This window comes from Orbicella franksi, chromosome 12 (assembly GCF_964199315.1).
Source record: "Orbicella franksi chromosome 12, jaOrbFran1.1, whole genome shotgun sequence".
Classification (NCBI taxonomy): Eukaryota; Metazoa; Cnidaria; class Anthozoa; order Scleractinia; family Merulinidae; genus Orbicella; species Orbicella franksi.
Genome location: NC_138156.1, coordinates 22182674 through 22194433, shown reverse-complemented (window position 1 = coordinate 22194433; position 11760 = coordinate 22182674). Strand labels below are relative to the sequence as shown.

Here is an 11760-nt window from a genome sequence, read left to right as displayed (position 1 = left end):
GAAGGAAGGAGGAATGCAGGAAAGGAGGAAGGGAGGGAGGGAGGGAGAGAGAGGGGAGGGAGGTAGGAAAGAAGGAGGAAAGGAAGGAAGGAAGGAAGGAAGAAAGGAAGGAGGGGAGAAGGAAAGAAAAATAAAGGAAGGGAGGAAGAAAAATGAATGAATGAGCAAACGAACGAACGAACGAGCGAGCGAACGAACGCACGAATGAATGAATAAAGAAAGGGAGGGACGGAGGGAGGAAGGAGGTGAAGAGAGAGGGAAGGAGGAATGGAGGGAGGTCGTGAGGAACGAAGTGAAGAAGGAACGAAGGGAGGAAGGAAGGGAGGGAAGGAGGGAGGAAGAAAGGAAGGAAGGAAAGATGGAAGGAAGGAGAAAAGGAAGGAAGGACAGCAGGAAACAAGGAAGAGAAGGAGTAAGGAAGTAAAAGAGGGAGAGAGGGAGGAACGAATGAAAGAGGAAGGAAAGGAAGAAGGACAAGAGGGAGGAAAAGAAGAAAGGAACGGAGGAAACAATGAAAGGAGGAAAGATTGAAGTAAAAGGGTAAGGTAGGTAGGTGGAAGTGTCGTACCTTCCTCCTGCGGTACAGTTGAGGTACAACTGATCCCCAGTGGCTACTGTGTACACACCGGAGGGGCGCGTGTAGAATTTAGGTGACGATTGACTCTGTGAAGCTAAAGAAATCAAAAGCAGGTGACTCAATACTAACCCAGCCCTAAATACAAGCATCGAGTCATTATCCTAATACATCCCCGATGATCCTAGGTGAGGGGTGAGGAATGTCCACAGCTGACTGGAACATGGAAGCAGTAAAGTTCACCCGTAACAAACAATTTTCTTTTACGGAACCGTTTGTGAACAGAGGAAACATTTTAAATGTATATCTAGCATAGGGAACAAGCATCAAAGGTAGAGTGGAGCATTGCTGAACCTGTTTTCAGGAAACAAAGAAAAATAAACTCCTGCTGTAAAAAAAGGCGAAGAATAACCTGTTGTCATCCTGTTATACGTATTAATTAGATGTAAATCTCTTTTACCTGGACTTGCAATGTAAAAGAACACGTCTGGCCCAAGTACAGAACGACCGAAAAGATCTGTTGTGCTACATTTTATAGGGCTCCAGCCTGACTCCCCGGAACTGCTAATAAAAGTGGTAAAATCCCCTCCACTGACGTACGAGAAGAGTAAATCCCCATTTGGTTCCATGAGTATGCGAGGCGCATAAGTTGGGTTCACGGCAATAGATTGTTGCCTCAAAGAAACCGCAGTCCAATCATAGTCCACACGGTAACTGTTCACACGGGGAGGGCACTGAAGAAGAAATGGTTCATTCTCCGTCATGCTTATGTTGATGGGTGTAGTGGGTGAAATGAAACTTCCCGCAACTGCAAGTAAATCAAGAACAACAAAGAAAAATTACTGAGTTTTAATTGATTTCGAGTGTGGTTACCTTTCCTCAACTTTTTCTTGTTTCTTTTTTTATACATAAATGTTGATCATGGTTCACAAGCTATGTCCTATTTCAGATCAAAATAGCTTCAAAATGGATAAAAATTCATGCCCTATTTCAGATCAAAATGACTGATCAAAATGGTTAAAATCTAAACTCTAGTCTGAGAACATTCAAATGAAAGCTATTGAGGGTATTTTCATAAGCTATTGCACTGCATTTTTTTGCCTTTATCGAAAAACAATGACAACTCTGTTATCTGGAATTCGAAAAAGAGAAGCAAAAGATAGTTTAGCTGAACAATCTACATTTTCTGTTTTTTTTTTTTTTTTGCACAGATTTATTTCAACGCTATATTATTAATAATTTCGGTTTCACATTGGAAAAGCAGCAGAGTGACAGAATGCTACCCTTTGCCCCTAAGTTTTCACTTTATTCCTGTGCAATCATGAATGAGTCCCTGCATGTTAACGCAAGGGAGTAGTCCCTGCAACCAGTCCCCTCGTGTAAACTCTTCATGGGGCTTGACGCAGGGACTAGTCCCGGGGACTGGCCTCTAGTGTGCCGACATCTATGCTTAGCAAGGTGGTTGTAACTTTGAAGTCTGTAGATGTGTCTGACTTACCATTCAAATATATGTGAGACCATTCAAATAAAAAAGACATCGGCTTACCCATTTCTGTGGTATTGTGTATTTTTGTTGATTAGATATAAGATATGTGGGATTTCATTTCATTTATAACATGACTGAGAAAATAACTTAATTGTAATTGGCTGAGTGCAGGCCAATTCTTAATTTGCACTACGTACTGTTAATTTGCACTGCAGTTAATTTGCACTGCAATGCAAGTTAACGCCTGCGCGTTGACAATTTTTGTAAAGTCTTGCAAATTGCACTCGCCTAAAGGCTCGTACAATTTTGAGATAATTTTCAAATATCACTCGTACTGTAAATCTTTTTATTTCATAGACACGAGTATTTTACTGGAAAATACACCACTCGTAAAATTCATACGAAACCACATCCGGGACTCGAGTGGCGTATTTTCCATATTCTCACTAGCGAAGATATCGATGATTTCACTGATATCAAGTTTGTCTCTTAAATTGTACTTAAATTCGTTGGTGTATGTTCGAAACATCTTCGGGTCTTTCTCGAAAGTCTTCGGCAATCTTCGGCAATCTTCGGACATTTTCGAAAAATATTCGGCAACGTTCGTGTGACCTTCGGACAAGTTTTGGAGAATTTTCAGAAATCTTCGGAAAGTGGTCGAAAAACTTCGGAAAATCGTCAAAAACGCCGTCATCAGTATGTCTATATAATAAAAAGAACATTACACGTTAGCTCGAAGATATGAATTTTATGTTCCCGTGGCAAGAACAATATCTCACTCGTTCACTGCGCTCACTCGTGAGATATCGTTCTTGCCACTCGAACATAAAATTCATATCTACTCGCCACCGTGTAATATCCTCTATATATAAACGCGCATTTATTCGAATTTATTACCTATACTAACTTTTAAGCTGTTTAAAATTACTAACCTGAAAACTTCAGCTTCACTTTGTTACTAAGCATCGCTCCATATTCGTTCGATACAAAAAACTGATATTCTCCCTCATCGCTAAGCGACCCACTCAATATTGACAATTGTCCGGTGGGGGAAATTGTGAAGCGATTAGGCGTCAAGTCAAGGCTAGTCCCATTCAGTGTCCACTTGAAAGTTTTTGGCGGGTTGCTAACTTGAACATCAGGGTCCATAGTCACTAGGGATGAAAGCTTCAACGCATTGAAATTAGTCATATCGTCTGGCGAGATGCCCAGGATAAATGGGAGAAGATTGTGCTTTATAATATCCGAGATGCCAAGGCTTGCTTCAAAGGTAACTGAAATAAAAACAAGCAATTTTAAAACCTTCGCTGTAGGTTCCACCTAATCCATTGTCTGGAAAAAGAAACATTAATTACAATGTTACATAACCCACCCTATATATGATCACCTCGTTAATACGACAACGGCTTTCTTGGGGTTCAACTAGAAAGCTCATTCAAATTTCGGCTGTGACTGAACAAGAAATAGATAGTGATCTATAAAAAGATCGATTCTTCCATAACGTTGTCGGCCATTACTACCGAACAGATCATGACAGCATCCCCTGTTTATCCCCGGGCGCGTCGTTTTACCGCGCGGAGCCGCGAGGTCGCTGAACAACAATGCGCGAAAAGTCTGGCTGTTATCGCGAGTGCGAGCTCAAGAACACGTGTTATACTTAACAAATATCAAGTGTTACGAAACTAATTAGACCTTATAGTAAATTTTTGGTTCGCTTCATCGGTACATCAGGCGAGTTCGGTTGGGCCATGGTTCGTATAAACAAAACAGCCACGGCGACCGCCTTCAGCCAGTTAAGGCTGAGGACAGCGGTATTTTACCTACGTCATCGCTTGTTGTAAAAAGTCCATTCGGGGGTAACCATTTAATTATAGGCGAATCTTTGTTTACACATTTTGCCTCATTAACATATGCTTATCGCTATATGATGACGCTAATAAAAGAAAAACTCTGAATATTGAAAGGGCACAACAGTTTCAGTTATCTCTGAAAATTTGAGCCCAATACACGGGATGGTTTCGGAGAAATTCTCTTCTAAAAACTCGACATTTTACAGAGAATGTATGGCTCATTAACTTTTTTGCCACACAGCAATTTCGCAATTTTTGATGGCTGATATTTCCTTCAATATTGCTTGCAAAGAGCTGAAAATTGGACAAATTGCTCAGCTTAGTCAACTTTTTCAACTTTTGCATTTAGTTCATATATACGGCCACGGCTTCTATGAGTCAAGTCGTATGCTAATGAGAAAAAATGTAAACAATGACGTCAGCAAAGATTCGCCTATACTCGCCGAGTTGTTCAAGGCCCGATTAACCTAACCTAGGATTAGCGAGAATTTTGATTTCAGTTTTGCAACTTTTCGGTGAGGTTTTCTGCTTATATTGTTTGTCCTTCAGTTTTGAGCAAGAGTAATTTCAAACTACACAAAACTTAAGCAGTCAAAAACATTTTTATACAAGAAAAATTAAAACTTCGGTTAACTTTAAATCCTAGGTTAGTCACCCGTCTTTCGAACAATCCGGCGCATTTTTGTTGATGCTTAACGGCCGATGCGTTGATCAAACACGCTCCGCTGCTTTTTCGCGGTCCAGACCGATCATCATCACTCTGGACAGCGTTTCGATCGAGTCAGTGTGGACGACAGGCACAAACGCGTTTGGAACGCGTCAACGAAACCACATTAACCGACGTGAACGTTTTGCTTTGCGTTTCGCTAAACTAACTAAAAACTGCACACGTTCGAATCCTGGTCCGGTTCGAGGAACCAGTCATATCGTTTACTTCTAGTTGACCGGACGGGTAAGAAAATCTCCCAGTAGTACTTACGTGACGAGCAGTACAGGCCAGTGAACTCGCCGAGACAGTTACATGTGTAGGCAGATGATACTTTTGCTAAGTTTGGAACGCACGTGCCGCCATTTTGGCATGGTTGTGAAATACATGCATCCTGACCTGTCGAGGAAATAATTTTGAAACCGTTTTACAAGGCAATACAACTTGTTTAGCGGATAAGGTTGGGGAATGCTACAGCCGGTGTCTGCGCAATTGTTAAACAGTTCAAGAATGTGGGCAAACATATCTTACATACAGCCATGATGATATTAAAGACATTAAAAGGAAAAATATAATTTACAGTACATAAGGGATATAAATTCTGAGACCTTGGCTACCACCCTGGGATGAAAGATAAAGAATTAAGACGGAATCAACCAGACGTACGAGTAACGAGTGGACAAAAACCTAGTATCAAGATTATCTACATCGTATTGCAAACTTCCGCACGACTGTTTTAAATATCGTCTAAAAAAGAATCATTTCTAGCAACGCCAAACGTCGAAAACGAATGTTGAACTTTATATGAAACACTTGAAAGTACTGGTGAAATGAAACTGATGATGAAATTTTGCCTGTGTTTGCACAAGTTCTCTGAACTTTGAAATTTATTTTCTCTCGTTCCCATAGGAAATTGTTTTCGGTGTCATTTCAGGCAATTATTTATGTATTTAGCTTTAAGAAAATGTAAAAATGACTGTAAAATACTTAAAATTATTCTGGTACCAGATTTTTGTCCACTAAAACCTGAAATTGCACGATTTCCTATCGGATTCCGTCTTAATTCCCTATAGAGTGGTTTTCATTTGAGTGTCGAACAGTAATTGGTTTTGCATCAACTACGCTACACGATTGGCTTAAAAATCTCGCACCACTTTTTCACCCAATCAGAAGTAAAACCAAAACCAATCACGACTCGCTTGCGGTCGTTTTCCCGCGCTCTGCTTCAGCTACATGTGATTACTTCGAGCTTTGATTGGTTCACTGGATTGTCTCTGTCCTTTGTGATTGGCCGGAGTGATTACTTTTTTGTTTCGACACAACCGCTCTGTAGGCCTTACCCCCAAGGAAATCTCTCACAAGTTATTTTCATAGTTATTACTGTTGCCAGTTTCCGCAAATCACAGGACAGCCAATCCTGTACGCGGATTTTGTTCACGTGCACAACCCAAGCTACTTTGTACGTACAGTCGAACCTCTGTTTACCGCGGAACCACTCGCCTGCGGCTCTTTGACAATGTTATGACGCAATTTATTATCAATAGGAGGACAGACGCATAAAAAACTGACGTCAATTTGCATGTCACTCATATTGCGCAATTCCATCGTTCTTCTCAGAAGGAACATGGATTTCCACAAGACCTCGATATCTTTCCTATGCAGTTTATAATTTCCACGCCTTGAGGAGCCTCTAGGGTTTTTTGCTTCTTGTTTCAGCCATCGTGACGTGAAACACCAGGTGGAAACCCTTCTGCGTTTGCACGCTAACGTTCTCTCAGTTATCCAGTGGAACAAGCTGCCGTGCGAGACTGCCGAGATCTTAGTCCCGTCAGAGGCATTAGCATACTTTAACTTACCTTGTGTAACTGTAGTAAACGATACGACCAGTATGAGTAGAACAAAGTTAGGAACAAGCCTCGCTAGAAGCGCCTCCATTAGTAATGAACTGAAACTAAAACAACAGGAAATGTTTGACAATTTTCAAGTTAAGACTGCTGAATCCTATCCTTTGCAGACACTTTTTAAACGCATTACGCAATTGTTCGCGTGACGAGCCTAAACCCGCGTCAAGGAGGGAAAGTCAGTCGCATATGTTATCAGTACTATCTGTTAACAAATTCAACAATGGCGAGGGATTTGCCAAAAATCCGAAAGACGATATTTGAATTTACCACATTTGCAGTTCAACTTCGTCATCCAGGAAAAAATTAAAATTATGCGGAAATTTCTCGTGTTTACGGAACAAACTACGAAATTCCGCGGTTTCCCCGAAAATTATCCGTATCAGTAACACGTACACTGGCTTTTGGTTTTTCAGGTACCTTCAGAAATTTTCATTAACGGAGGATAGTTGATGTATTGTATTCCCATAGAAATACCGTGGCCACACTACGCCAGAGAAATTTGAAAACGCAGCTTTACTTCTCCGGTCAGGCCTTTCGCCCACACTAATCCGTCACGAAAACGGAGCTTTTCAAAAACGCTCTTCAAACGGGAGGAATTTGAAAACGCCGGCTTTGCGTTTTAGTGTGGACCGAGAACATTTTGAAAACGCCTTGAAGCTTATCGAAATCAATGACGTCACGATACCATGACATTCCCCCGCCGAGTTTTACTCAAACCAGGCATATTTTTCAAATTCTTCCGGCGCAATGTGGACGGGAAACGTTTGATGCATTTTCAGAGTGAAACTTCCGTTTTCAAATTCCTCCGGCGTAGTGTGGACGTAGCCTGTATTTCGCGCCATGCATGTATACTTGTTTTAATACGGAGTCATTTTAACCTAGCCAAACTGGTCTCAGAGGTTTTTTTCCTCTTTCATTTCATTGGAGTGTAAAAGTTTCTCTTTCTCCCTTATCCCACTGAAGGAAAAAAACCCGACACGTTGTCGCAGCCATTTTTGTCGCAGCGGTGTGCTCCATCGTCCAACCCCCACCCCACCCCCGTCGCCATCCCTCTCACCTCACGCTCTGCACTCGTTTCGCATACTCGATGATGCTTCTTCGCTCCTAGTTCTTTTTTCGTACTGCTATGGATGTTCTTGAGTAAATAGAAAGGTTATGACCGCTCTATCAGTTGTGTGCGGGTTAGAGAATGTCGCCAACCAATTTTCATGTTCTTTGCCTCCGACACAACTTGCGCAAATTGCAGCTTGCGCTTAGGCCGACTTAATTTGAGAGAGAAATTTGAAGCGTCGTTTTCAAATGCTTTTTTGTCCAATCTACGCCGGAGAAATTTGAAAACGCAACATCACTCGTCATTTTGGATTTGTGTTTGAGGAAAACTCGAGGTTTATCGAAATAACATCGTTTTCGTGAAGCTCCGTTTTAAAAATGTTTTCTGTCCACACTAAAACGCAAAGCCGGAGTTTTCAAATTCCTCCGGTTTGAAGAGCGTTTTCTAAGAGCTCCGTTTTCGTGACGGATTAGTGTGGACGGCAGGCCTAACCGTAGAAATAAAGCTGCGTTTTCGTGACGGATTAGTGTGGACGGTAGGCCTAACCGTAGAAATAAAGCTGCGTTTTCGTGACGGATTAGTGTGGACGGCAGGCCTAACCGTAGAAATAAAGCTCCGTTTTCGTGACGGATTAGTGTGGACGGTAGGCCTAACCGTAGAAATAAAGCTGCGTTTTCGTGACGGATTAGTGTGGACGGTAGGCCTAACCGTAGAAATAAAGCTGCGTTTTCGTGACGGATTAGTGTGGACGGCAGGCCTAACCGTAGAAATAAAGCTCCGTTTTCGTGACGGATTAGTGTGGACGGCAGGCCTAACCGTAGAAATAAAGCTGCGTTTTCAAATTTCTCGGGCATAGTGTGGACGGAACCCTATGGTCACGATTAGCATAAAATTGACCAATTGATCGAGCATGCACAAAACGACTGTGTACCTTGCTGTTCACATGCCTAGAGTTTATGAATTTGTGTGCCAATGCTTTTCTGTCTTCCTTTCTTTTTTCTAGGAAGAATTTTTCCGTGATCGTTTCGGCCCACTGAACCGAAGAAACCTGTTCTTGTAATGACAGGAGAAGACTGCAAAGAGGGTCCGCAGTCGGACCTTGAAAAACTTCAAGGTAGTCTAAAAATTCATTCAACTGGAATCAGTCTCTTTATCTATTGGTTTTCCGATGGGGAGGTCAGTTGACCGCGGACAGTGTTTTGTCACACCCGTGTTCGGTAGAGCGTTAATTTTCACACGAACAGCCTTTCACTGAGCCTTTGTCATATCAGCTTTTGTCGTCGGTGATTGCTGAAGAAAACTGTCATGTCATAATTCTTTTTAGAATTCTCAATATCACAACCTCTCAGTGGTGTGATATCCGACCTTTCGAGGAAACAAGAGAAACTGCGGAACTTACAAGGAATTCAACGATGCAAAATCTAGGTAAGTCATGCAAAGCTAAAGGGTCGGAATATTTTGTCAACAATGACTAGTGATCAGCTCGTTTCACTGACTTACATAAACACAAGTAAATGTACATTGAGCGTATAATGCTGACATTTTCTTTCGTTAATATCCTGTGGTGTTAGAAATTCCATTTTAGTGTGACTCATGTTTGGAAAAATGTTGTGCAGTCTTCAGTTTGCTTATTTACGTACGTTGAATCACAAACGGCCACGCACCATGCCACACAACCGCACAATACAACACAACAGCAAATGGCAATGTGCAAGCAGCTCGAAACCTTTTCAAATCCCTTTTCAAAGGCAAGATTTTACGGAAGATGCTATGACGTACATCAGCTCTCGTGTGGAGTTACAGTCCGTTTGGAAAATATTGTGAAAGCGGCTCAAATTGACGGTTGGTCGTTATGATTCTATAATACTAAATGATTCATTTATCTTAGTGAGTATTACCTCAGTTCCCAGTTGAGTTCCTCCTGTGCCTTGCCTTACAACGTTCACAAACCAGTCTAACCAAATAAACAGAGGACTCTCACGTACATAGTTGTTTCATTACCGGTGTGCCTCTTTATACGTACCTATATCTTATCTTCTGACGTCAAAAACAACGGATAGCGCGAACGTCACGTCAACTTCTTGTCCACCGGGAAAAAAATCTATAATATTCTTTAGAGGCTGCGCCGATAAAGTTCAAGTTCAGCGAGTCGAAGCGAGAGACTGAGCGTCGACTGTACCTTGCTGCGAGGCCCCAGAAACTCTAATAAGTTAATGAGCACTGAATAGTCACAATAAACCCTATTGCTAAAATTAGCATTCGAATTGTTAATGTCACAATAACCGACTTTGAAAACATAATGTGCTTATGAAAGTCTGAAAAAAATATATGGCACTATATGCATTTTTCCTCGCAAAAATGCGCCAGATATGTCTTAGAAGAAGGAAAAAAGCTAAAAATTAAGTGGGAAAAACGTGAACAGAAATGAAGCAAAACATTCGTTTGAACAGCTGCACGTCCTTACAGAATACATATTAATTTATAACGACGGGAGTATTATTATTTTTTGACAAAAGTTATTATCTAGTGATCAAGGGCTTATGAATCGAGGATTATTTCTATAAAACAGGAAAAAAATTCGCAAAAGTGTATTAACGGTATAAACAATTCTTAAAAAGGTTCAGTCTGAAACTTTTAGCCTCATAATAAATTCAAAAAAAGAACCGATTCACCTGTTCAGGAAAACCTTAAATAAAATGCAGTTTTCCAAACTCAGGAAGTATTTCTAACAAAGGAACTCCCAAGAGGTAATGATTATGATGGTGTTTAACTCATATAATTGAAGCAAATTTCTTGAATCCGACTTGACGCGTGGTGGAAAACGACTGAGTGCATTAATTCAAGCAAGTGCATACAATATTGATATATATCTGAGATGTTTGTTGAAAGAAGATTCTAATTTATGTTGGTAATGAATGGATGAAACTAGACCTATTGCTAACCTTACCCGACCATGCTTTATTTCCACAGCTAGTTTCAGAAGTTTAGGTGAACGGGGTGGTCAAATGCCGGTAATGTGGTCTAATGCAAAACCCATCCAATCCTAAGCTTGCGCTCACCATACTCTTCGCGGCTCAGATACGTACTCAAGGAAAAACCTCGTCACAGATCAGACCCTGGGTACAAGGCTAAACATGCTAAATTAAACATGCTAAAAATGAAATTTCCTTACGTCACTAAGCCTTCCAGACCTAAAGTGCATTTCAGTTTTCTTATTTTCGCTTCTTGGCAACAAGTAAAAATAATAGTCATGTGCTATCTTTGCCGTTTTTTTAAATTTTCATTGTGCTAACAGATGTTCTCAATCGGACCACAATTAGTTTATTGATATTATCTATAAAGTAGTTCGCCACGCATTCTACGAGGAACTCATATGTTGACAACATGGTAGGACGTCATAACAAGCTGGCTCAAGCGGAAAAAAAAGATTCTCTATCACACGATAAGAATTTCCCAGGCTTATGATGACTCAACAGTTTGCGTGATCGAATGTTATCCTTGAATTCGGCTGAGATACTGGACAGGCTGATAAATAAAGGCGCTCATCAATTAATTATCAATTCTTCCGAATACTGACCTTTTATGGTTTTTATGTGAATTTGCTTTTATCGAAATATTGAATTCTGACATTAAATTTTCAGCAAACGAAAGCGGCAGGTGGCGAAACTGCAATTCGGAGAATGCAGTTTAAATTTCTCTTTTGAGCAGTCACTTCCAGTAATAGATTTAAGCTAGGTTTAGACAAGAGAGAATAAAGATTAACCACAGAAAACGCTGGAAGTGATAATACTATGGTTAGTGAAGCTGAGATCGTTTTAAACTAAGGCAGAAGACCCAAATTTTGGATAAATTCTGGGGACGCTACACTCCCTCCCTCCCCTCCCCCCATCCTCAATTAGCTCATTGTCCGACGCTTTGCCACATAAAAATAACATCAGCATGAACAGTCTGAACAAATAAATGATGATACACGTGCTAGTTGCGTACAATTTCAATACCATGTACGTTGAAGTTGATGACTCGTACACCAGCCAGGTTCTGCATTCTCTTCTAACTCCAATGGGGGGGGGGGGGGGGGGGGCGGAGAAACTCCCAGAAAAATTGAGTGGGGGTACGCGGCCTCCCAAAATCCCTTACCCTGTTTAAGACCAAAACCTGCGATTTTCTCTGCCCTATTTATGACCTGACC

At 41.1% G+C, this 11760-nt stretch overlaps 1 protein-coding gene across 3 annotated transcripts in view; it reads right to left on the bottom strand.

Moving 5' to 3' along the window:
• Window positions 1-11607, bottom strand: part of LOC145464547 (uncharacterized) — a 38880-nt gene extending 27273 nt beyond the window's left edge. The window contains exons 1-6 of one of the 3 annotated variants that reach the window (XM_081448476.1): window positions 9470-11607; window positions 6473-6567; window positions 4890-5015; window positions 2993-3334; window positions 1035-1382; window positions 569-671 (exon numbers count right to left, since the gene is read on the bottom strand). In XM_081448476.1, the coding sequence (XP_081304602.1) occupies window positions 569-671; window positions 1035-1382; window positions 2993-3334; window positions 4890-5015; window positions 6473-6551 (998 nt within the window). In that variant the 5' untranslated portion in view covers window positions 6552-6567; window positions 9470-11607. Of the gene's footprint in view, window positions 1-568; window positions 672-1034; window positions 1383-2992; window positions 3335-4889; window positions 5016-6472 lie in introns of all 3 variants that reach the window. The other 2 variants (XM_081448475.1, XM_081448477.1) reach the window with 2 other exon arrangements.
• Between the last annotated feature and the right edge of the window lie 153 nt (window positions 11608-11760).